General features: G+C 35.8%; 3 protein-coding genes across 5 annotated transcripts; 1 reads left to right on the top strand and 2 right to left on the bottom strand.

Moving 5' to 3' along the window:
• Window positions 1–78: 78 nt before the first annotated feature.
• On the bottom strand, window positions 79–9126 carry LOC134233482 (serine/threonine-protein kinase Nek8-like). Of its 2 annotated transcripts, XM_062715448.1 has the most exons (17): window positions 9008–9126; window positions 7340–7545; window positions 7176–7231; window positions 6887–7063; window positions 6487–6536; window positions 6291–6372; window positions 5555–5763; window positions 5181–5257; window positions 4285–4457; window positions 3826–3970; window positions 3539–3615; window positions 3330–3447; window positions 2985–3135; window positions 2591–2748; window positions 786–941; window positions 381–539; window positions 79–111 (listed from the first exon to the last, which is right to left on the bottom strand). In XM_062715448.1, the coding sequence occupies exons 1-17, from the start codon at window positions 9052–9054 to the stop codon at window positions 80–82; spliced, it is 2073 nt and encodes a 690-aa protein (XP_062571432.1). In that variant the 5' UTR covers window positions 9055–9126; the 3' UTR covers window position 79. The 2 variants fall into 2 exon arrangements, with proteins under 2 accessions (XP_062571432.1, XP_062571433.1); XM_062715449.1 differs by lacking the exons at window positions 79–111; window positions 381–539 and having other exon boundaries at window positions 874–1000.
• LOC134233483 (lipoamide acyltransferase component of branched-chain alpha-keto acid dehydrogenase complex, mitochondrial-like) lies at window positions 9125–13883 on the top strand. Of its 2 annotated transcripts, none has more exons than XM_062715452.1 (11): window positions 9125–9239; window positions 9539–9638; window positions 10329–10404; window positions 10803–10987; window positions 11105–11232; window positions 11487–11592; window positions 11892–12178; window positions 12353–12430; window positions 12528–12719; window positions 12937–13008; window positions 13258–13883. In XM_062715452.1, the coding sequence occupies exons 1-11, from the start codon at window positions 9177–9179 to the stop codon at window positions 13423–13425; spliced, it is 1455 nt and encodes a 484-aa protein (XP_062571436.1). In that variant the 5' UTR covers window positions 9125–9176; the 3' UTR covers window positions 13426–13883. The 2 variants fall into 2 exon arrangements, with proteins under 2 accessions (XP_062571436.1, XP_062571435.1); XM_062715451.1 differs by having other exon boundaries at window positions 11889–12178.
• Window positions 13884–24085: 10202 nt separating this feature from the next.
• LOC134233504 (uncharacterized) lies at window positions 24086–25901 on the bottom strand. The gene is made up of 5 exons (XM_062715481.1): window positions 25898–25901; window positions 25575–25664; window positions 24985–25148; window positions 24726–24789; window positions 24086–24123 (listed from the first exon to the last, which is right to left on the bottom strand). Exons 1-5 carry the CDS (start codon window positions 25899–25901, stop codon window positions 24101–24103), a joined length of 345 nt encoding a protein of 114 aa, XP_062571465.1. The 3' UTR covers window positions 24086–24100.
• Window positions 25902–26125: the final 224 nt, after the last annotated feature.

Here is a 26125-nt window from a genome sequence, read left to right as displayed (position 1 = left end):
AGAACCAAACACCAAGGCAATCCACTCAAACATCCTAATTCTGAACCTGATCAGTGCAGTCATCTTCTCCGTGTTGGCTTTATATGTTTTCCCCATTCATTTGTTGTGTGGCTGTAAAACAAATAATATGATTATATGAACAGATTCATCAACTTCATAGGATTTCAATTATCTACTCAATGACTTAAATTTTCAAGGAGAATGTGATGTCAGACAAAATTTTTAATTCCTCTAACATTAAATATTCTTACCATGTGATTAGACCTATGAAAAGACTGACCATGCTTTTCAAACTGATCACGCAAATAATGATGCTTTTGGTTTAATGTGCATACTTGGGACGATGTTATTAAAATCATAAATATATTAATCATACATACGTCTAGTGGCTAGAAGTGTGTTGCCATGACTACAGGACAGAGAGACGACATTAAATGGCTCCTCCCCTATAAAGGGGACTTTCCTGGGTTCTGTGGGGTCTTCCTCGGGACGCCCCAGTCGACCCCGGGACTGGTTCCCAAAGGAGTACACCTCTCCCTCTATAGGAAATCGAAATTAAAAACAAACATGAAAAGGCTCAATCTGACAAACTCAGATTTATTTAACCATGCAACTCTTGTATTTGATTGTGAAAGGAAATACGCAGCATCTTAAGATAATCATTCAATAAACTTGTAATTAGTTTTTTACACAACATTCCAGTACAAGTTTTGACAGAGCAGCTCTCAGTTTAACTGAAGTCCAGTCATTGCCCACATTAATTATACATTTTTGCCAGTCCTTACCCTCTGCCACCACTACAGTGAATGTGTCACCGCAGGCTACCATGGCGACCTTCTGATTCTGTGCGATCTTGACTTCCTGTGGCTGTCTGCTGTTGCTGACCTGGTTACCCAGCTGTCCAAACTGGTTGTTACCAAATGTATAGCAGCTACCCTCCGCTACAAAAGATTATTTATATCAAACTGATTGTTACCAAGTGTATAGCAGTTACCCTCTGCTACAAAAGATTATATACCTCAAAGATAGCTGCAGATCTGTAGCTCTCCGAAAAAAATTATTGATAGACCGGAGAGCTACAGAGCCACCCATTGAAAAAACTGTATATTTATTGCCCACAAAAAAATGCACTCGGTTCTCGATTTATTTCTCCATGTTTTTAAAGCTGTAATCTCAAAATATTACTAACCGTGTGTTCCTAACATATTCTTTGACTCTTTCCACAACAAATCATTCCTCATAATTGTTGTTAATAGTCCTCCTGGCCCTGACATTGCAATCATCGGACATTTCGCTTAATTATACTGCCATTTTGGTTTCAAAGATAATTCGGTCCAATATGCTTTGTTCAGATGTCAACTACGAGAGAACTTGATAGAGGAGAGAGTAATTTTTTGAAATCTTCCATTTTTTGCAATTGAGGTAAGAATTTGGAAAAATTAATCAAGAATCGAGCCCACTTTTTTGTGCGCAATAAATATACAGTTTTTTCAATGGATGGCACTGTAGCTCTCCTGTCTATCAATATATATTTTTTCGGAGAGCTACAGATCTGCAGCTACCTCAAAGATAGATTTCTCTACATCTTGATATTATATACTGACACGCAAAAGAAACGCAACAAGGAGTAATCTACAAATGTTTGAATTTTTTATCTAAGGATTTTTAAAAAAGAACACAGTAAGGCTAAACTCACTTTTCAGAACATCAGATCTTTGATAGAAATGTTAAATGTTTATCTTTTAACTTTACTTAGTAACATATGACTTTTAAAACACCCCCCTCCCATCCACTCAATTACAACGTGCAAGACTGTCCTAAACAACATTAGCAGCTTAATTTCTAGGATACAATAGGTTAAACAATATCGAGATCTGAGCGAAGGAATTATTCTTTACCATTTTCAAATGCCTGTTTTTCAGATGATTAGGTCAAATTTTCTCTAACTTAGCGCATTGTAGTAACCCTTGGACTTCCGGTCCAAAGACTATCATTTATGAATATAAAACGTAAGACCCCGTTGAGACGTAATGTAGTGTATTTTTGCATCATCAACTCTCCATCGCCTTCACTTTGTGATTTTCCAGCTAGAGCAATGGAAATGCGCACTTAAGTCATTTTCAGGAAGCTTTAGCATCGTTACGCGAAACGAAAGGAGATTGTATTTTTTGAAATATTGCTGCATTACTTAAGATGAACAGTACAAAGCCTTAAAACTCCATAATATTGCCAGCTGTTTTGTGAAACATGCAATTTTCGATTTCTGTTATGCAGACTAAAACTTGACTTCCGGTTATGGTATGAAAATTGTTCAACCGTTAAATTACCGATATTTACCAATTTGAAGATATCCATAATTCTAAGATTTAAATTTTTTACTTTACATAATTATTTCACCCTAACGTAGGGTGTTGCGTTTCTTTTGCGTGTCAGTATACAATGGATTCAAGGATGATAAGTACATGTAATGAACAACTAAGGGAAAAACCCATCTACAATCAATGCAAGATCTTAAAGTCTTGTAGGATTACGAGTAGAAAGGAGATATTGGCAGTACCTTAATCAATATAAAGTAGTCAAAAATAGCAACCTGTAACTGCAGCTGTGTGGGAAGTTCCCATGGCAACACCTTTGATGAGGAGATTTCCGATTGGATGAGAAGCTGCCTGAACAAAGGTGTGTATTTCATCTACCAGCTTCATACAGGTACCATCTGTAGCAATGATATCTAATACCAATTTGTTGTACCTGAAATTGATACAATTAACTTTTTACACCTGTACGATCTGATCTTTTCAATCTTCAAAGATTAACCACCAATAAACATTAACTTGTAAAAGTTTGTCAATTTCTGAATGATACACACTCTAGTTCACAGCTGTTTTAGAGAAAAAGAAATTATAAGGTTAAAAAATTGACTGTTATTGTATAACAATAGATACTGTTTTGCTTCAGTCATAAACATGATAGACCGTGAGTCAAACCTATTGCTTCCACAACAGAGAAGTTTGTTGTCCAGGGTGAGAATCATAGAGCAGTCCACTCCACAGTGTACAGAAGAGGGTCGGAGGGGCTCGGGGATAGAAACGGGGCGAGGAGAGGAGTAAGATTCCTGGTCCCCCAGTCCAAGACGACCTAAGATACAATTATAATACATTCATCACAGTATTCTGTTCCAGGACTGGGACAATAATATGATATCTGATAGTTATTTTCAATCATGTTTCACATCAAACCATGCTAAAGTAGATCTTGTACAGAGATAGATCTTGTACATGGGTAAATCTTGTATGTAGGTAAGCTTTTTAAAATTTTTCATGACAGATTACCATTGTCTCCCCTTCCCCAGGAGAAAACTTCATGTTCATTGGTCACGGCTAGAACATGGGAGGCACCACAGGACACCTGGACCACCTCATAACCCAGTAGATCCTCCACTATTTTAGCCTGAAGATAATATAACAAGTATTATAAGCTTACCTATTAAAATTGAAAAGATATAAAAAGATAGTCAAGAGGAATATGTGTAGCATCTTACCTGAGCCACATCATTATAGTTGCCATGCCCCAGACATCCATACACCCCACTGCCAAATGTCATCAAAATCCCTCGATCTAGGAATCAAAGCAAACTTACATGTATCTCTCATATTTTATTAATCTAGAATGTGGTTCCTTATATTTAGACAAAAGATTATAACTGTTATTGCCTACATACCGGTCTATATCAGAAATTTGGGAAATTGCAACAGCTATTCTCTATTTTATTAGAATTGTCTAGAAACAAGTAATGATTTATTATATGCATTATATTTCCCTTTTTACCTGTGAGACAAGCTGTGAAGAGACCACCACATGCGACGTGTTGAATGTTGACCCCTGACTGACCCTCCAGATACCTCGGGACATACGTGGGGGTGTGGCTCTCTGTGGCCCCCGGGATCAGGGTGTCAGTACCGACGGTGGAGGACTGGAAATAAAAACTTATCTCTCTTACACAACAGAATGATCACCGGAAGTGTTTCTTTTTGCTGTAACTCAATACTCAGGTACATAATGCTGGATACCTCCATTGTCATAATTTAATATACATGTAAGTGAAAACTGTCTAATCAACACCTGTGCAATCCCTCAAACTGTAAATTCCGACGTAAAATTTCTTTCCCATTTACTATTTTCCATGTTATTTTACAAGGTGCAATCCATCACCCTGTTTATTCCAGTACAAAATTCATCTCCCAGTGCTTGTCTCATTGTACATGTACATAACATTTGTTTGATTACCTCCCACACAAAGAGTCGACCGTTTTTGGTGACGGCCGCTTTCTGAGTCCGCCCAGTTGAGACCTGGGTCACCTGGGTATCACTGCTGGGAAGGGGGAGCTTTATTGGGGAAGAGACACCTATCCCCCAGAAAAACACTGAACTAAGGGCCGGGGGTTTGGCAGGCAGAGCATCTGTAATGAAAAAAATAACATCCTGCTTTAATAAACATTAGAACCTTTTCCATGCTAAAACAAATATAACATGCATGGTGTAAAAACATAATGAATATATCCTTGTCTTTGAGATTAGCTCAAAATCATGAAGATTAAGGTCAAGATCTACTAAATAACTTTAGACTAATCTTTTGGTGCTAGATCCATTATGACGTCATACTCAATATATTTCTTTTTCACTTTACGGCTTTAGCAGAATTATGTAGAAAATAGGGTATTTTCATGACATTGAATTTGAAATCATATGAAAAGTAAACCAGATACCTATATTAAATTTGATATTGATTTAAAAAAGAGGCCATGAGCATACTAATTACCGTTTTCTGAAAAACTGTAGGCAATTTACATTTCCTTTGTTGATTATTAAAAAAAAAACCATATTTCTGACTGGTTTTCGTAATTTATCATTGAAAATGACAGTTTAAAATACAGCTTTTCATCTTGTTTACCTACAAATTATGCCCCGATTATTTTTTGTAAAGCATCAATAAAGGAATTTATTTCTCAAGTTTGATAAATCTGTAGGCACCTTTCATTTACTAGATCTTGACCTTAATACTGTCTTCACAGCTGACCCCTTTATGACCTTTGCATAATCTAATCTTTATTGTAAATTATTTAAAAGAATCTGAGAATAAAAGACCAATTTCACTGCACTTCATTAAAACGACATGTTCTGACCTCTTGGTGTCATGCTGCCCCGAGTTGGTATTCGACTTCTGGCTGCAGCCGTGGAGGGGGGGATGGGGCGACTGACTCTACAACAGAAACTGAGGATAGACGCAGGATGTACCAGTAACAGATAAAAGAATTTCACCAACAAGTATTTCCACAGAACAGACTTCTAGGTTGCTAGTTATAGTATCATTTCATAGCTTTATATTATAAATGACTTATTGTTTACAAATGTCTATATCATATCAATCTGTCCTCACTATTAAAACTTGGTTAATATGTAATATTTTTAACCTCATAGATGTTTTGATTATCCTAATGGATTGGTAGGGGAGGGAGAATTAAATATAACCTCTATCAACCCAGTCAGAGTTACTTACTTGGTGCATGGAATTCTCCCTAAGTCTGTGTGTAAGGTCATCAGAGCGTTTATTACAATGGGCTGTGCCATGATCTGATTAATGTTTGGTCTCTTATTTGGGTCAAGGTGAAGCATACCCAGAATCAAGGCCCTTAACTCCTCACTGTAATTCGCAGAGATCGGAGAAAATGTTCCCCGCATGATTTTCAGGATAAGAGCTGGCAAGTTCTGCAATATACATACATGTACATATTTAAGTATATTTGATGCAACAAAATTGATTCAATAATAAAAAAAATCTATTTTAAAGTTTGAACAGAGTCATTTCTTCTCTAATTCTTCCTGATTTTCATCATAACTTAAATACAATGTAGCTGAAAATTCTCATGTATTTAATTTAAGGGGAAGAAATTCCCTCTATATTTCGTATAGCGGGTTATTTTACAGCTACTAAATTTGATTATTTTGGCGTGTTGATGTCCATGTGATAATTTTAATCGCTAATATAACTTACTGTAGTTAACTTAGTCTTTTTAGTGTTCATCGGTAAAGAGATACACACCTGTGTCCCAAAATAAATTACGAAAATTATTGGTGTGTACCTTGTTTAAAGATAACGCCAAATTTTACACCCGCCAAAAAAACCCGCTATACGGTATTTCAAAATGTCTCTTTTTACAGCTGCTGGATTTGATCTTTAAAGCTGTGATGTCCACATTACAGTGATTTATAACTTTCGAATATCATTAACTTACTGCAGCCTCAAAGGCTCTTTTTAGACTTGCCAGTTCATACAGTACACACCCCAGGGCCCAAATATCACTCTTCTGATTATAACTTCAGTAGTCAAGGTGTGTACTTGTTGTAAAATAACAAATCTTTCAATACTAGATATATCATATGTATACATGTTCAATGTTGATTTGTATAATGTTTATACTGTAAGGATACGGTTTTCCCTCACAAAGCTCTGGAGAGATGTAACAAGGTGTTCCAACAACCTGCAAGGAACAAAATGGCAATATCAATCAAAATTCAGAACACTTTTAAAGTCAGCCTATAAAGAGTTAAGAGAAATTATTCTTTCAACAAAAAATCTCTTCAGAATAAAATTGTACTGATTACTTCTATACTTGAAAAACATCCCTGAAATGTCAAAACCTTGGTAGTTTGGTGATAGTACTTTTACCTTTTAGTATAGAATTGAAAATGCCTTTAATACCTTTTTAACGTTTTCCTTCAGTATTTAGTCATTATATTTCTCTTAATATTATACCATCAACATCACTGCTTTATCTGGAACTGAGCAAATTAATACTTACAGTATAAATCAAGCCAAGTGAATACTTACAGTATAAGCTTTACTTTTGCTGCTGAGAACTTTTGAAATTCCGAAATCCCCAATCTTAACCACCTCTCTCTTTTTGTCCAATAGAATATTCTGAGTCTTTAAGTCTCGATGTAAAATTTGTTTTGAATGAACATGCTGAATGGAAAGAAGCATTTGGGCAAAAAACTTCAGGATCTCCTTTAAAAAAAATAACAAAATGAATTTAATTTAAACTATTATAACAGAGTTAAAAAAAAATACTTGGAAACCAGAATTAAGATTGAAGTGTAAAGTTAGATTAATATTTTACCTCTTCTTCCAATAAAATGCCATTTCTAGATTGCAGATAATCCATTACAGTTCCTCCTGTGATAAAGAAAATAATTTCAAAAGAACACTACTGATTAAAAATATCAAGTTCTCTCCAAAAATTTCTAAAAGTAGCACAAGAAACCACTAAGTGTTGAGTAAAACCTTGTGCGTATTCCATGACAATCATCAGAGCTTTGTCTTCCAGAAAGTTCTCGTAGTACTGGATAATGTTAGGGTGGGACAACATGGATAAGACCTTGACCTCGTTCAAGGCCGCCTGTCGTTCCTCCTTTGTCATCTGTTCCACTGGAATCTGTTTGATAATGACCATTTTCTTATCGGCCAGTCTCTGACACAGATGAACTGTCCTGGAACACAGTTATTTCACTAGTTTTAGTTTTATTAGTTGTAAGATAAAGTGATATAAAGATATAAAATAAATTTTGTTGTTACATTTACTGTGCACATTTTTGCATTGTGTGGGGTAGACTTTACCTTTCTCAGATCCATAAGATATATGCTTGCTCATTGCTTTTATTTATTCATTTTTACAAATAAAATTTCCCTTCACCCAAGGATGCTCTGTACCAAATTTTCCTCAGTGATTCTTAAGAAGTTGAAAATGTGACAGAAAATGAGTGATCACAGACACATGGAATTATTTCTTTGTCTAATGATCGATTTTAAAAAATATATATTATCGTTTGAATTATTCATTTAACATGGGTATGTTAGTTTAAATTAATAGAATGTCACAGGTGGTGAAAAGCTCATTTGAGCTTTCATCTCAGGTAAGCTATAAAAAACTTACAAAAGAATTATTTCTTTGTCATTAAATGATCGATTTTAAAAAATATATATTATCGTTTGAATTATTCATTTAATTATCAGTGCAGGGTGTTGTTTTGATTTTAAGTTTAAAATGGCTAATAGAATGTCACAGGTATTTATGTACATATCAAGGAATCTTGAAAAAAAAAACTTTCATTATGATAAAATAAAGTGATCGAAGACAGTGTTGGCCTAACTTCACATTTAATATATACATATTGCAGTAGTTAATTAATGAGACACAGGGGCTTTGGAAACTGAAAAGGCTTTTAAAAGAAAATGCACACTTACTTCAGGTCAATACTGAAATATGAAACCTTCAATTCTCTTTTTTAACATGTTAATTTAATGAAATTATGTATGAATTTTTGGTAATTATAAATCAATGCCTTTTTCAAAAAAAGAATTCTCAATACACAAATACTTTGTATATATATAATTATGTATAAAATCTAATCATGGTATATAATGTCGTTACTGACTTTTTTACGCACTGGTCATGACCAGATTTTTACATGCTGGAGGTTGGCAAGTATATATTCCCTCTCTTTGTAGAAATTCATCCTCCCATTTTAGGAGTTAAGGAAATGCGTGAAGCATATTCAAAGGGAACAGTGTATTTTATACGTTGGATGCCAAATGTCACAGGTGGTGGAAGTCTCAATCGGGACTTGAACCCAGGGCCTCTGGTGTACCCTGCCAGCACTCTAACCACTCAGCTATTGAGACCCTATATATTGACTGACTTTCACACATCTGTGAACCCAGTGACAAGAAGTTTCTCACTGATTTAAAAAAAAATGAAGCTGTCGAATTCGGTATCTATCATAATGAGAGACAATTTATCTCATTATTCCGAATTTCCTTAAATCATATTTGTAAAATATAGTATCTGTAAAATTCTAATGAAAAATGAAGTTTCAAAATGTTTGTACTCCTCCTTGAACTTCATTACAATTATATACAAATCACAAAGCTATGTGTGATGACAATATTTACCCATAAGCTCCTCTGCCGACAACTCTAATTTTTTCATACTTTTCCATTTTGTTTATAACAATTCAATGTTTACAAGAAGCTTGATAAAAGTCCCTATTTAAAGCGTTTTATTGACTTCAGCGACGTTCGAAACTCCTCTAAACTTTACCATACCCTACATACATACTCAATGGCATCCTCACTGGTTTCAAGGAGATTGTACAGAAAATGTTTTCAACAGAGCCGATGTGTCGTAAGTACATTAAACATGCATCAATAGTCTCTTTGCAAATGTGGATCGCCTTACAATGATATATGCTATAACATACAAAAGCTGAATCAGCGATAAATTGCTATGTTTAGAATGGACTTGTAGACCTGTAACGTTACAGCATCAGTTTTTAGTTGATATGTCACTAGTATTAATGTATTGTAGTTGCTAAAGGAACCTATCTTGAAAATGACATGAATTCATCCTGCATTACATTTCACTTTAAAATATTTGTTACAAATCAGTTAAAAGTTTTGTGCATTACAAGATTTTTCTGACAGATCCAAGGGAGACAACTTAGAACTCCTGTCAAAAGTAGATGGGCTCAGCCAAACTTTCACAGAATTGCTTTGAACCACAGATTATTTCACTCCAGTTCAGGTAAGTAAGTCAGTAAGACACAAAAATTAAAAATATTCTTGCATTTTGTTTGTCATGGTTTTAATGTATATTAATTAATGTATGTAATGACTGCATCATGTGTCAAGTCATCTGATAAATCCTTTTAAATGGCATACCGATAGGGCTACTCGCTCCATTGTTTTCAACTTCATGGGCAAAAATGAAGAAAAGAACAAAAACTTACGGTAAATGCATAAAGGGGAAAAAATCTTCCCCCTTGCCCTTAATCATTTCTTCACATCACCCTTGCATTCATGCTCCCTGCTTTGTTTCTCTGGTTCTCTTCTTGTACTTTTGCTTCACCACTTCTTGCATTTTACATTGTGATATTCTCAGTCCTTCTTTGAACGCATTTTCTTTTACATGTTTATATTCTCACATCTTCACTTTACCACTGTCCCTCCCTTGCATTGTTCATGTTGTTAATTCATTCTCTCTCATTTTCTGTCCTTGCAGCATCGCTCCTTCATTTTCTTCATTCATAATCAGTTTAAATACACACTTCATGCATTGTACTGTAAATTGACTCCCATGAAGGTATAAATGCAAGGGAGCAGGTGGTCCTATGTGTAGAGCACACATTTAACCTTTTTTTTCGGTTTTTACCTCAATAATTTCAATTTCTGTGATATAAAATTGAAAATTTTACTCAGCATTGTTACATTTCAGTGACTTATGGAGACATTGAACAATTTAAACTGTCTGACATTGGGGAGGGAATTAGAGAGGTCCACATCAAGGAATGGTCAGTATAAAAACCAGAAAGTATCCTTAACTTATTGTGACATCTTCCCAAGCCAGGGGTTTTTGGTCTTCTTTGCTCTTCACAGAGAGAAGAAGAGAGCAAAGCATACCAAAAACCCTTGCCTTGCAAAGATACTATCATATATGCAGCACATATCCTTTGTTACATTTACTTAAAGACACTGAATCCTCTGTGTTTTATCTTAATTTTATACATGTATTTCAATAATCCTGAAAAAAATTAACAAATTGTCTCATATACAAGTGTTAATGCATGAAATTTTCTATTGGAATACTTTTGGACTAACGTTGAGTTGATTAACAGGATTTAATTTAATATGAAACTAATCAAGTTATTAATGATTGATACTATCATTTATATTCTGTTACTATAAATAGGTTTGTGACGGTGGGCGACCATGTGAATCAGTTTGACAGTATTTGTGAAGTCCAGAGTGACAAGGCGTCCGTGACAATCACCAGTCGATACGACGGTTATATCAGGCGGATATATTATGACGTGGACGATGTCGCCCTCGTTGGACAACCTCTAGTGGACATTGAACTGGACGATGGAGCTTCTTGTTAGTAGTCCCCATACATACATCACAGGCTCAGAATATCCATGTATTAAATATTTACATCTTTTAGAGGTGAAATGAGAATATGATAAATCATTGATAAAAAGTCTTATTTTGCAGCCAGTTCAAGTTCGGAATCTATCGATAGTGGTAACACCTCCTCAGATGAAGAGTTTGTGGGTCACAAGGTCAAAGGTAAAAGTACTCTGGCCACACCTGCTGTCAGGAGACTTGCTATGGAAAACAAGGTAGATAACTGATGCAAGCACAGACAATTCTACATTGTAGGTATATACAAGTATATATTTAACAGACGAAGATAGAGGCAGTGATGGAAAATAAATTATTAAAAGTTATTTTATGTTTGAAAGTTTTTTTTATGTTAGATCAATCTGTTTATTAAACTGTTCTCAGTGTCACTATCTGTATTTACACTAAACAATTACAGTTTCAAAGAAGGCACTTGACTGTATAGAAACTACTTTTGTTTGTTGTCTGACAGATTGACTTGAGGGATGTAACAGGAACTGGTAAAGATGGCCGAGTTTTGAAGGAAGACATCTTAGCCTTCATACAAAATAAACAGACAGCAAAGGCTCCGAAAACAGGTACATAGTTTCTCAGCTTCATTTGTTTTTTTTTGTACCATTACATTGGTGAACTTGGTTTCTTTTTATACATTATTACTTTTCAGTGCATGTTTAATGTAAAAATAAAAACATAAACAGAACTCAAAATTCCAGACGAACAAAAATATAATTTAATGGTTTCATTGCTTGTTCTAATTAAAAAAAAAAAATCAAGCAAATTTTTTAAATACTTGAAGAGAAAAATAATTGAGGGGGAAAAGTACAACAAAAATTGTACATAGATGTACCTTAACAATTTCAATGTTTAAATATAGTAGCACCTCCTCAAGTGCCACCCCCAGTCCAGAAAACGCCACCCCAGAAACCGTCCCCTCTACCCACACCAGTCAAAAGGGAGACGATCGCTGTAGGGAAGGATTACACAGAAGTCATTAAAGGAATCCGTAAAGCGATGGTGAAGACGATGACGCAGGCCGCGCACATTCCAACGTTCGGGTACAATGACGAGGTGGATATGACTAAACTAGTCGAGCTCCGCAGCGAAGTTAAGGGTGTGATGGAGAAATCGGAGGTCCGATTCTCATACATGCCTGTTATCATCAAGGTATGAGAGGGAACCTTTGTTTTTAAGAATTTAAACAGTATTCAAAACTTGAATGGTAAACTATAGCAGACTCAAAATCTCACAGACTTTGATTGATTTCTGTGTGATAATGAATATAAAGCTTTAAATGAATGTAACTTAATATATTTATGAACATTATCTATTTGTTTGCAGGCTGTGTCATTAGCTTTATCAGAATATCCAATACTAAACTCTAGTGTGGATGAAAACTGTGAAAACATTACATTCAAGGTAAAAATTACTATGTATAGCAACATCTACAGAAAAAAATAAATCCATATCAACATAGTTATCAACAAATTTCAATCAATGTAATTGAATCTTGCAGGCAGCACATAATATTGGCATTGCCATGGATACCCCGGAGGGTTTGGTTGTCCCCAGCGTGAAGAATGTCCAGTCTCTGAGTATTTATGACATCGCAGTAGAACTGAATCGTCTCCAGGCCCTGGGAATGGCTGGAAAACTGACCAATGCTGAGTTAACTGGGGGGACTTTCTCACTGTCTAATATTGGAGTGGTGAGTGAAGCAAAAGGTCAAAGTTCAGAGGTCAGATCTGAACACTTATTGTTAATTTTAAAATTTAATTAACCTATTGTATCCAATTTTATATTGTGGATATTTTCTGTTTCACCAATGTTCTGTATTATTGGAAACTATTTTTTTTAATTTTGATATTAGCTTTGTAGAAGACAATTGAAAATCTTAGCTTTTAGTCCTTTAATATTTTTCACAGATAGGAGGAACTTATGCCAGACCTGTGATATTACCACCAGAAGTGGCAATAGGTGCACTAGGAAAGCTACAAGTAAGTTTTATCCTGTAACTGTCTACTGGCATGAAAGGGAGTTCTTCACACTTATTATAAGAGTATTGTAGAACGTTAAATAAATTTTATGTTAATAAATTGGAATAGAATTTTCTCAGAAAAGATGAATATCTATTCAAAGGTCACCTCTGAGGAAATGGTTCCCACAGACGACTGCTTAATTTGATTGTACATAAAAACCTGATTATACTTGTTTTCTAATATCATGATATTTAAATCTCTTTCCAGACATTACCTCGTTTTGATGACAATGGTAACGTTATCAAGAAACAGATCATGTGTGCCAGCTGGTCAGCTGATCACCGCATCATAGAGGGCGCTACGATGGCTCGATTCTCCAATCTGTGGAAGTCGTACCTAGAGAACCCCAGTCTAATGCTTCTCTATCTGCGATGATGAGTGACTCAGAGTGTTTACTATAGATCTTCATTTACTCAGCACACATTGTGAAGCCATATCAGTGACATAATAAACCATACTCCATTTTATCGCACACAGATTGGACTTTTCTGAGGACAAATTCGAGGCAATTATCAAATGAAAATTCAATATTGGAATTCTGTAGATGAGGAGACTTTTTTTTACTCTCTGAAGACATAGTCTTTCAGAAAAGTCATGATTTTGGCAGTATGTAGTTATTTATCTTGGTTTTCCATTGTTTGATCAGAATCTATATTGTATTCTGTACATTACATGTATCACGACGCGGGTAGTGTGTGTACATGTAAATTATATACTCCTGGCTGACTTCTCGTGTGAAGACGCACAAGGTCAGGGTTGAATCTCATTCATTGGTTACAAAATCATGTGTGGAATTGCTTTGAAATAAAATAAAATCATGTATAGGTTGATAATTTGTTTTACTTAGGTTTAGTTAGAGATTGATACCAAATTCAAAATGGGATTGCAGATATGGCTTGACATGTAATAAAGAAATAAGGTTTCAGTTTAAAACTTCTGTGAAGATATGAGTTGGTCATGTAATCAAATCCCATAAAGCCCTAATGACTTATGGTAGATTTGATCACAATTAAAAATGATACTTTATTACCTTTTTTTTTTTTTTTTTTTTTTTTTTACATTTCTGACTGATTTGTAACAAATTTTACATATTTATATAGTTTTAAATCAAAAGATTTAGGGGTAAATATTTTTGCCCTGTCCAAAACTGAAAAGAGACTTGTCATTGGGCACATATACTTTTGAACTTGACCTTGGTGTATAACTTACTTCTATAAGATTTTAATCTTGATTATAACTTTTGACAAGTTAGTGCTAGGTTTTTTTTTTTATATATTCCACACTTGTATTTCTTGTGACAATTACATCCCTTGGTTACCATAATTTTGACCTTGATGTCTACCTTTTGAATTTTGGTAATAACTTTTAAATTCTCTATGTAAGGCTTTATTTTCACAGGAGTATTTGTTGTGAAAAGCCCTTCCCCTTGGAACATCAATTTTGACCCCTTGAACTATAATTTAAAAAAAACTTAATCTTGGCTATATCTTTTAATATTTGGAATATTGCACTTGTTCACACTTAGTATTTCTTGTAAAAAAAAACCTTTCTTTGTGTACCGTAAGGTTTTTTTCCTTGGACTTGAACTTCGAAATTGGTCTACTTTTGAAAAACTTCAACCATGACCATAAATTGTTTAATTTGTTTACTTTTAGGGTTTTTATATTTCACTTTTTATATTTCATTTTGACCCTTGGCCTTGGAGTTTGATCCTTTAAAAAACCCATGACATTTTTTTTTGGGGGGGGGGGTTCCAATATTTTCATTCCCTTGACTTTTAATGTGAAGTTTGAGTTGCATTTGAGAAATGTCACCCCTCTGAGCATAATCTGTCATACTTGGGAATCAATGTTTTACAAAATATACATATATCTTGTTTTTAAATGTGAGAAAGAAAAAAAACAAATAAAATTTTTCTAGAGGGCTTTGGTAACTCAGGTGAGTGTTGTGTCCCATATGAACAGTTGTACATTAGTTGTACATTAGGTGCCACTCGGGATTTTAACAACCTTGCTTCAGTAATGTATTGAAATTTTTTCACGGTTGTTGAAATATTTAGAAAAAATTATTTTGGCCCCTGTAATTACATTAATTTAAAAAATTTTCAGAGCGCAGACGTGCAGAATTTCCGATAAAAGTGAAATACCAAGGCCATTGAGGCAAGTGAGGTAAATGCCTCACTAAATTTTAAGAGTTTTCTGAAACCTGAAAAGGTTTAACATTGAACTTATGAATTATGTGTGTCTTCGTGCTAAATTAATATTTTCAACTTTTGTTTCAATTTCTGTAAATCATCAGGTGCCTCATTTTCATTTGAACGCATGTAAAATATAATTCAAAACGTATGTTTTGTAAATTGTTTGATTGTTTACGGCGCCGCTGGAGGGCCAGGTAATTGTTTAACATCCCTTCCAGAGTGATAAAAATATTTATATCTCTGTCCCTGCTTCTAAGACTTTCTCATTCATATTGAGACACCAGTACTTGCCGGTTGAGGGCTGCAAGTTTTGAACTTGTACATGTACTGGGCTTTCAGGGTCACTGAAGATGATTGAACAGTGAGAGATATTTTTTGTGCCATCACTTCTGTGACGTAGGACCTCGGTTTTACGTTCTCATCCGAAGGACTGGTCTCTACATCCCACAGTGGGATTCGAACCCGCAATGTTCGGATCAACTCCTTTGTTTGCGACTCTAGAGCATACATGTAGCTCTAACCACTGTGTTATGCGGCCACAATTCAAAACGTAAAAATTTTCTAAGATTAAATCTTTTATTTTCGAATATCGAGGTTTCAGGCCCCCCTCCCCCTGGAACCCCCATCACTGGCCATCAGGTGCTACCCTTGCCCCGTCTGGGACTAGGAATGCCCAGCACCCTTGCCTCACTAAAAATTTAAGCCTAGTTACGGCCTTGAATACATTCTGGATATCTACAGAGATAGGTCTGTCATATCTGAAAGTATGGTCATAAGGAGAAATCCTCGGACAAACAGACGTAAAAAATCATTAGAATGACGATAAGTCGGGACCGAAAATGACGTCATTAAAACGGAAAACGCGTAAGATTAAAGTGATGATACACAAGTCCTAAAAGTTTTGGAAATCCAAATGGTCATTTGCGAGAAATCGCGTGCAAAAAATCGAACTACTCTAGTATTATGCATGTCTTGATGCTGAAAAACATGTACACCATTGATCTTTGTCATGTGAAAATGTCGATGTTCTGTTGAAATATATGTTTTGGAAATCCAAATGGTCATTTGCGATGACGATGGAGCGATGAAGCGATAACGAGAAATCGCGATGCAAAAAAATCGATGACGACTATGGAGCGATAAAGCGTATTATGCATGTCTTGATGCTGATGCATGTACACCATTGATCTTTGTCGATGTCGATAACGCGATAACGATGAAGCGATGCTCTATCGTGTCAATTAGTGCTCTATCGCACTATATTGTGAAGCTAAAAAGAGAAATGGCGTCAGGTTGTGAAAGTATGAACAGAATTTCACTTACTGGGCATAAAAATTAACCATGTTGATATAGTCATGTGATAATGCCGATGTTCTATTATAATATATGTAAAGTGCCAAAAAATACATTTGTCATTTAAATCTGTAATGAATGTTCACTTCTTTTTAAAAATACAAATACAAAATTAAAGTCATCGCCGGTCCCTGCTGAGAATGCCATCCTATCTATGTAGTCGATAGAGCGATGACACGATGTCGATAGCGCGATAAAGCAATAAGATGGCACGATATAGTATCTCACTGTCGCGCCATCGATCATCGATCGACCAACGTCATCGCTATCGAGGATCGCATTATCGCTACATCGTACCATCGCATCATCGGGGCTATCGCGCCATCGCAGCGTTATCGAACCTCACTTCGTAAAACCACATATGCTACGGAAACGACTACAAGGAACTATATTTCAATTGGTTATCGGATTGAAGTAGGTCATACAACTGGAATTATGACGGTTCAAGATCTCTTGACACCGAAATAACACATCAGAGTTGGGTGTTGGAATGTTTGGACATTATACCAAACCGGAAGATTTGCCAAATCAGTAAATTAGATGAAATATTATAACCTATCTCTGATGGCCATGAGTGATGTCAGATGGACAGAAATAGGGAAAGAGAGACTGAACTCAGGGGAAGTCATTACATGGTCTTGACGAGGCGATATTAAACATAAGGAAAGAGTAGCTCTCCTCATCAACCACAAGGTTGCCAATACGGTCCTTCAATGGAAGCCTATCAATGCACGTCTACTTTAAGTCAGACTTGACAACTGACAATACAGAAGAAGAAGCTAAAGACAACTTCTATACAGCTCTCTACAAGCAGTACTTGATGACATTCCAAGGCATGATGTCACACTTCAAATGGGGTCAAATTAACCACAACAGGAGAAGAGTGTTGGGTCAACATGCAGTGGGCGACCTCACTGACAATGGCAAAAGGCTCATCAGCGCATGTGAGTAAAATGATTTGTCATAGGTGGTAGTCTTTTCGCTCACAAAACCATCCTCAAGCTGACCTGGGCATCACCAGATGGAAGCACCAAAAGTCAGATTGATCACATTATGGTTAACAGTAAATAGAGACACCCCCTGCAGGACGTGCGAGCTGTGTGCCATGCCGGCATCGGTAGTGACCACAATCTTGTTATAGCCAAGATCTGTTTTAAGCCAAGAAAGGCCAAAATCGGTAATAGCAACAGCAAGCGATTTGATGTCAGCAAGTTCAAGGACCCAGGTGTCAGAAAGGAGTTAAACATCACACTCAGGAACAGTTACAGCACACATCAGGACGAGGCAACTATCACTATCGAGGGGAAACATCTAAAGAACATCATAGATGCAAAGTCATCCACATTGAAAAAAAAGGCAGCTGCCTTGTATAGAAAGAGAGATAAGGAAGTGGTGACGTAAGCAAGGAGAGACTAGCGCCACTATACGGAGCAACTCGCCGAGAAAGCACAGGGAGCTGCTGAGAGAAAAGACATGAAAACCGTCTATAAGATTACAAAGAAACTATAAGAGGCGATCACAACCCCAACCAAGATCTCTCTGTAAAAGCAGGAAATTGCTCCGCAAACTAGAGAAATGGGGAGAACATTTTGAGAAGAGTTTGAATCGACCAGATCCATCGATACTCCCTGACATTGATGAGGCAGAGACAGACCTTGAGATAGAAATAGGCTGCATTACGCTGAACGAGGTGAAACAAGCAATCTATGAACTAATAAATGGAAAATTAAAGCCTCAAGAAATGATGGTGTATGCCCGGAATTGTTGAAAACAGAAGAAACAAAAACACCTTACATACTGCAGCATATCCTCCAAGATATATGGGACAAATAGTATATGATCACAGTATGACTGAAAGAAAGGAGTCATAATCAAGCTGCCCAAGAAAGGTGACCTTGGAGACTGCAACAACTGGCGTGGGATTACACTTATCTCTCTCACCAGCAAGGTCTTCAGTGCACATCATACTACAACAGTGGTCCGTCGGATGGGACGTCAAATGGTGCCCCGTGTCAAGAATTAAAACCCCTTAGCACGCAAAAGATCGTTTCTTTGATTTTCGAAGAAGAGGAGGCTCATTGGGGCCATCTGAGAAACCCAAAACTTTAAAAACTGGCCACATAATGTTACTTTATATCGCCGATATATGGCTGGGAGATTGCAGATTCGGCGAAAAACATTAATTAATCAAACAATTATACTACAACACATCACAGCTGCTGTAGATGACATATTTCGGCAGAAGCAGGCCGGTTTCAGAAAAAAAGAAGTCATGTTTTGACCATATGTTTGTACTATGACAGATACTGGAACAGTCATGTGAGTGGAATAACACACTATGCTGTATTTGTTGATTTTGAAAAGGCTTTTGACAGCCTACACCGCTAGTCTCTTTGGAAGATCCTACGTCACAACGGCATCCCACAGAAACTGGTTCACATCATCAAGTCCTTCTACAAGAACAATGAGTGCCGAGTGATAGCCAGCTAACTGAGCCCTTCTCAGTGCTTTACAAGGATGTTTTCTGTCACCTGTACTATTCTCACTTTGTGTTGCAATTGACTGGGTTATAAAGAACACCACGCAAGTCAAAAGACAGGGATTGCAATGGACATCGACCTCAATCCTAGAGGACCTGGATTATACTTATGACACCGGCCTCCTATCAAACAGACATCAGAATATTTAGCAGAAGACAGAGCTCCTCAGTGCAACATCTAACAAATTCGGAGTTAAGATCAACACCAGAAAGACACAGGTTTTACGAGTAAACACCACCAAAAGTAATCCAGTACTGACCAACGGCAAGCCACTAGAGGATGTTGAGGAGTTTACATACCTGAAAAGCAAGGTTATTACAACGGGGGAATGCGGCAAGGAAGCCGACACCAGGGTTAGCAAGGCAAATCAGGCTTTTGCAATGTTGAAACCCATATGGAGATCCACATCACTCAATATCAACACCAAGATCAGGATCTTCAACAGCAATGTCCTTAGTGTCTTCTTGTATGGACCAGAGTGCTGAAAAACCTTTCTGGCGATTGAAAGAACACTAGAAGTCTTCCAAACCAAATCCCTCAAACGTATTCTCAAGATCGTTTGTTCTAACACCATCTCAAATCAAGAAGTATTGGAAAAAACTGGGCTGCCTACAATATCCCAGACAATCCAAATAAGACGCTGTCAATGGCTTGGTCATGTCCTGCGCTCATGCCTCCTAACCCACTGCCCTGGATTACTCTTTAATGGGCACCCCTGAGAAAAAGAAACAGGGGCCAGCCAAAGGAGACTTGGAGAAGAACTGTCCTGGAAGACCTGAAGAGCAGAGGTCTAACCATGTAGACAGCACCACGAGCAGCTGCAGACCGAGCCAGATGGAAATACCTTGTAGCCGCCTCAAGAATATGATGGCGCAGAGAGGATTGAGTGAGTGAGTGTTTTTTAAGCGTTTACAATTTGCAATGTAAAGAATGAATCGTTTAAACGTCCACATTTGGCATAATTTTGCCCCAATCTTTCCATTAAACATTGTAGTTTATTAATTTCAATTTAAAAATTTGCTTTCAGAAACTGTAATTCGGTATTTTTCTGATTAATATAGCAGGGGTACATTGTTTACATCAATTTCTCATAGGGCCACACCCCATTTTGTAAGCCCATTTTTTATATGAGCGCATTGATGTTTCAATTTGCCGTTTTTATGGACAACGTAAAAAGTAATACTACATTAATCATTTACATCCATGAAAGAAATTGAAACAATCGTGCGCTCAATTTTCCCAAAAACCTCAAAATCACGGGTACTTGTCTCTATAGTAAAGAATTCAACCCGTCTTTGACCTTTAACAAGGCATTGTGATTTAAATCTATTCACTTTCACGCTTTGAGCATCGTGTCTAGAGTGTCTGCGATCTATCCATTGTCAAATCTTATTCCATCGGCTAAAAATACTTGGACAACCCTTCTATTTGAAAATACTTGTATTTTGGGGGAGTGCATACTTGATTTATCTACATGTATATGCAAGGTTGTTATTGAACGTTATTTTTGCCATTTTCCGTTTGTTTTTTTTTCTTTCGGGGGCTATAGCCTACATCTGTTAGTTAATCACTGCATATATTTATTAAACATAATTAAAAATTCTCTTTAGGTATCGTTGATTCTGCTTTTTACTGTGTTTATACACTGAACCAAACTTCTAAGTGTTCACCTAACATTTTTTTTAAGTTTTAAAGAACAAATGCATTCAATAAATAATTTCTTTAATTCATGGTTAATGATTCATATTTCAGTTCAATGCTGCGTAAATTTCATGTAAGTAATTCGTCAGAACTTTAAGCAAAGTGTCAACGAAATGATGTACCCTCAAAATAAAAATTCACACTAAATATTCTCTATGGAGTAAGACCACCACTCGCTCTAATTACTACACGGCAATCTTTACTGTTGGATACCATGTACCCCTGAATAGGAAATTGACCCATCTGCTGCAACACTTACTGCATAGATCTTTCCAAACCGTTGAAATTGTGTGAAAGGGGGGGGGCTCTTACATTCCTTATAAAAATCCCAAATGTGTTCAATGAGATTCAGATCCGGAAATTTGGCAGTGCATTATCACACAGATGCATTTTTGTCAATATCCTAGGGTGTTTAGCACGTACGTGCACCGCTTTAAGGATGATTCAGACTGCTTGAACTGATATTCGACTGTCACGAGCACCGATTTCTTATCATTTTCATACGATTATACGATTGAAATTGTTTGAGTTCATGTTTCTAAGATTGTTTTAGGACAATTTAACACTCTTTTAACCTAGTGTGTGCGAAATTTTGGCCTTAGACGAACATCAAGGTCACTTCCTGTTTGGTTCAATTTCGTCCAAAACTTCCAAATTGGATAAATTGGCAATGAAAAATGACGCACAGCCTATAGAAAAATGTGTTTAAATGGGTTCTGATATTGATTGTTTATTTTTAAAAGTAATATCAAGGACAATTATACTCTTGCATGAAAGATAGTAAAACGTGGTGCAAGGATGGTCCAGATATTATCATTCCAACGGCTCTCCCTTCTATCTCAATGGTCATTTTGCCAATGTTTTGTGTTTTTTAGTTAAACCAGTTTTTAAAATTTGATAATGATCACAAAAAGATGCTAATTACACAAAGAACGTGACGAAAAGTATAGATTTATTGTTTTTAAGCGTCGTCACAGAACATTGGTTTTCACCGGTGATATTTTATTTTCTTTCTACAATTGTTGAGAAGACTCATTTGTTGTAATAATTTAAAAATATCATACCATTCTATAAAGTAGTTTTCAAATAAATACATTTATTAAAGTGAACACTTAGAAGTTTTGTTAAGTGTATATTATACACGTGCGTCTGTTTCAAGTAAACTCTCAAACTGCTGGAAGATATTAAAAGTTATAGTCCTTTTTTCTGTAAAAACCGTCATTTTATACACTGTTATAATTGGAAAACACTTACTAGTATTTACCATGCCTAAAAGTATAAACTGTGTTGTTTGTTAAATCTAATCGAAGAACCCTCAAGGGAAAGATAAACGAAGTACGGAGGACTGAATTAGCGCGTATTACGGGAGGAAAGGTCACGGGGGATGACCACATCTGCACAAAATGTACCCTCGATATGAATAGGGGGAAGCTTCAGACTTATGGGGGCAATGTTGACGCGAAAACATTTTACATCGGCACAAAGTCAAACAAATATTGTGCTATTTGCAGATCCCGTAAAAGTCAATGAAAACTGTTTCTAAGAAAGCCTGCGGACAGGTATTTCTTAAACATAATGTTATATTGCACGAAAAAGCACGTGTATGCCCCTCTCACTTGTCCAATGAACGCATAATTAAAGATCAACATTATCCTGGCTTTCTATTAATATTCAACCGCATACATATATTTGTTGGAACACTCAGTTTTTTTTTTTTTGCAAAATTATATGCTATTGATGATCAATTCGACGTGTAAAAAAACTTACATAAAATTATTATCGCTTTAGAATTAAAATAATTATCCCTTGAGAAATAAGCTAGGTTACTGTAAAATCCTAGTCCTAAAAATACCATCTTTTGTAAGACATTATGTTTACAGACACCATATCATTGTGTTTACATTCTACACTATTTCAACGAATTTCAAAAATAATTGTTTCATTGATATACTCGTTTTAAAGCTAAGCAGTAAAAACAAAACCTAAACCTGCCAATATTATTACATAATATTATGGTCGGTCCCAAGCCCGAAGAAAAGGTGAGGGATTTTTAAGATTGTTTAGTTATTTAATAAGATATCACTTAAAAACTATATTAAGTACACGTCGAACACTCGATAATATATGAATTCACACTATTCGCACGCTTGATTGACGCTCCGCCTCCTTATTCAAATAATACAATGACCTACATAGCCGCAATGGCGAAGTTGAGATTTGGCACTGATGTATGCAATTTTATTTCATTGATATTATGTATATATTGAGAGTCTCTCTATCAAAAAAGATTTTGAAGTGTTTGTATTCATACCATACTTGTACATTTTAGCTAAAATATGTCAATGTTCTGATTTGAAAAGGAAGAAATCCGTGTTTAAAAAGGGGCCAGATCGCAATGTTATGAAGAGTCATTCTTTAAAATCCGAAAACGCACGTTTAGTTTCTATATCTTGTGCACGCCTATCCTATGTGTAAATGAGCGCGATTCTAAGGGAGGGGGGTACTCCGTGTAATTTGGAGTTAGATCCTTTGTGTTATTATTATACTATGGGTTTTTATTCCAGAAGCAAGTGCCTGTGGTCGATATATCTAAATGTCGAGTTGAAGACCACAGCAAGTGTTTTCCTCTTTTCACAGTACAAGATTTTGGCCAAATTTCTGCTTCATATGAATACAAAAATAGGTACATACATTACGTTTACCTGAAGAGAAATATGAAACAAATTAAAACCAAATTTATTAATTCAATGATTGGGTTGTTTTTTGTTTAACGTCCCTCTCGAGAATTTATCACAAATATGGAGACGTCGCCTGACTTTCCGGCGGATAGCTACAAATTTTGTCCTTTGCTCGGCACTCACGGTAATTGAGCAGTGAGGGATCTTTTTCATGTCAGCCTCTGCTGCAACACGAGATCTCAGTTTATAAGGTCTCATCCCAAGGACCGGTCTCCACGTCCCACAGTGGGATTCGAACTCGCAACGTAAGGATCGACTCCTTACTTTGCAGCTCTAGAGCAAAAGCTCTCAACCATTTACAGAAAATATCAAGCAATTTTTTAAAACTTTAATTCATGATTTCTATGTTTCTATCGATGAAGAATTATTTCATCCAGGTAAGGAAAAATAAAGCGTATGTTCTTATTCGTTTCCACTCAAACGAACATAAATAATTTTTAAAATAACAACACGTATATAGGTACAGAAGCGCTCTCGTAAGTGCATGCAGTTTAATTGCAAACAATAATACAAATACAACTTTACTTCTCCGCAACTTTTAAATCTACAAAACAAAAAAGTATAATTACCGATAATAAAAACCAACATAATATTTGTGAGGGTCGGCGGGGAATGTATGACTGCACTGTTTGAGAGAGAGAGAGCTTCGAATTGTGTTTAACACACGGTAAAACCTGCGTGCTTCAATAGAATACCCGTAGAACAGATTGATGCTCTCTTTTTATGCATCAGTCGAAAACGATATACAGCAAAACTCGGTTATAACGAAGTCGCTGGGACCTTTGAAATTACTTTGCTATATCCGAAATTCGTTATAACCGTATGAAAAATTCGTCAAATTTATATAGCTGGGGATTGAAAATGACTTCGCTATATCCGTGAATTCGCAATATCCGTGTTCGTACTAAACGAGTTTTACTGTATTTAAAAAAAGCTTGTAGAGACAAAAGAGTTACATTAATGATAATATGTAAAGCATATTAGAATACAAAGATAGGAAAAAGGTGACTCGACCCCAGATTTAAAAAGAAAAGAAAAATGGAAAGGGGGTCCATACCCCAAATGCCTGTGGACTGAAGTATATCGACTTAAATTGAGACAAAATTTGCCATGACTTCTGGTGCACAGTAGAACTTTTCCACTTACCGGATTTGGGGACAGAATAAGTGTAGTTAATGCCAGTATTTTTCTTATCACCATATCTGTAGTGCTAAAAAAAAAGATGCATTTTATTTATGCGCACTGTAAATCACCTTTAAATATCTGTACGAGTAAATATATTTCTCTACACAAACAATTTTTACGAATACACCGTCTCGCATAAATACGGAAAGGAAATATTTTTTTCCCCCAAAAAAAGCATTTATTCATCCCTTTTGACTGGTGAAAACTATTGAGACATTACCTTAATGATCACTGGTTCAGTCAGGGGTCCTCTAGCATACAGGTCTTGACGATTGAAAACAAACATCCAATACGTACCGGCGAAATTCGTTGGGTTCTTTGTCGTATCCCATATTATTTGTTGAATGCTGGACAGAATTACACGTCCATCTTTGTTGTAGATTTCTGAGACAAATGTAGATGTTTCATGTTTTATTCAATTCAATTTATTATGAAAAATCAATTTATTTTGGAACAAATAATAATACACGGCCTCAGAGTCTGGGTATACAATGCAATAGGTTGTTGGAAACATGCAGTAACTAAAGTTATCTGAATAATGATTATTAATTGTGTATCTTGTAACTTAACCTATAAGTTAGGATTACCTTTATAAAAAAACCTATTTTTTTTAATAACGAATAAACTTAGATGATAATGTCAGACTAAGTCAAATACAAGTAAATTAATACCTTGATAAGCTGTAAAAAGTTGTCATTGTGCACTTATCTGTTTTGGGAATGTCCCGATGTATTTTTGAGATTTTTGAGATTTTGCCTTTTTTCTTACTTATGTCAGTTTACCATGTTACTTAGAATATAAATACATTACCTACATAGTTTTCTCTCATGACTTGCCAGTCAAACCAGAAATGTATGTTAATCGCTCCCACGGGTATCTCAGTGATTGTCTTCCTTGTGTCTGAAAACAGTAACATCAATTACACTGTATACACTGTAAACATGGCTTTCATATGCGATGGATGTGATCACGGTTAAGGTCAGACGACACGTTCCTCAAATATATTGTATCTCTTGGTATTATATCAAAAATTATTCATATTTGTCATTCTCTTCTGATTTCTACATTGTTTTCAAATCGTTTTTAAATATTAGTACACCAAAAATTGTGTTAAAGGCCATTTAGAAGATTACCCATAAGGGCTATATAAGAAATAGTACCCTATGCTATCTTAGCCAAATGCCTGGTAAGGTACCCTAATTTTTTGTGAGGATACTTGTTTAAGTACCTATACTTCAATGACAAATTCTTAGGAAAAATTATATATTTTTGAGGAACGTGTCGTCTGACCTTAACGTCAGCATTTTCTCATTTATATGCTCGTTATTATTACCTTGTTGGTATAAAATATATTTTATCAC

Source organism: Saccostrea cucullata, unplaced genomic scaffold, assembly GCF_032062105.1.
Source record: "Saccostrea cucullata isolate Sc308-1 unplaced genomic scaffold, CSIRO_AGI_Scuc_v1 ctg258, whole genome shotgun sequence".
Lineage (NCBI taxonomy): Eukaryota > Metazoa > Mollusca > Bivalvia > Ostreida > Ostreidae > Saccostrea > Saccostrea cuccullata.
The sequence above is the reverse complement of the archived record's forward strand: the minus strand, read 5'-3'. Positions and strand labels throughout refer to the sequence as shown.

What these genes read in the sequence shown, in the direction of transcription:
- LOC134233482 (XM_062715448.1), bottom strand. Translation starts at nt 9,054, where the DNA reads ATGGAAAAGTATGAAAAAATTAGAGTTGTCGGCAGAGGAGCTTATGG. An exon ending in TGTCATGGAATACGCACAAG is followed by an intron (nt 7,232 to 7,339) that starts GTTTTACTCAAC and finishes TCTTTATCACAG; the next exon opens with GAGGAACTGTAATGGATTAT. An exon ending in CTCTGTTGTGGAAGCAATAG is followed by an intron (nt 2,749 to 2,984) that starts GTTTGACTCACG and finishes TATCAATTTCAG; the next exon opens with GTACAACAAATTGGTATTAG.
- LOC134233483 (XM_062715451.1), top strand. Translation starts at nt 9,177, where the DNA reads ATGGCATCCTCACTGGTTTCAAGGAGATTGTACAGAAAATGTTTTCAA. An exon ending in AGCAAAGGCTCCGAAAACAG is followed by an intron (nt 11,593 to 11,888) that starts GTACATAGTTTC and finishes GTTTAAATATAG; the next exon opens with TAGCACCTCCTCAAGTGCCA. An exon ending in ACATGCCTGTTATCATCAAG is followed by an intron (nt 12,179 to 12,352) that starts GTATGAGAGGGA and finishes ATTTGTTTGCAG; the next exon opens with GCTGTGTCATTAGCTTTATC.
- LOC134233504 (XM_062715481.1), bottom strand. An exon ending in CTGAACCAGTGATCATTAAG is followed by an intron (nt 24,790 to 24,984) that starts GTAATGTCTCAA and finishes CTTTTTTTTTAG; the next exon opens with CACTACAGATATGGTGATAA. An exon ending in TTATTCTGTCCCCAAATCCG is followed by an intron (nt 24,124 to 24,725) that starts GTAAGTGGAAAA and finishes TTTGTTTTGTAG; the next exon opens with ATTTAAAAGTTGCGGAGAAG.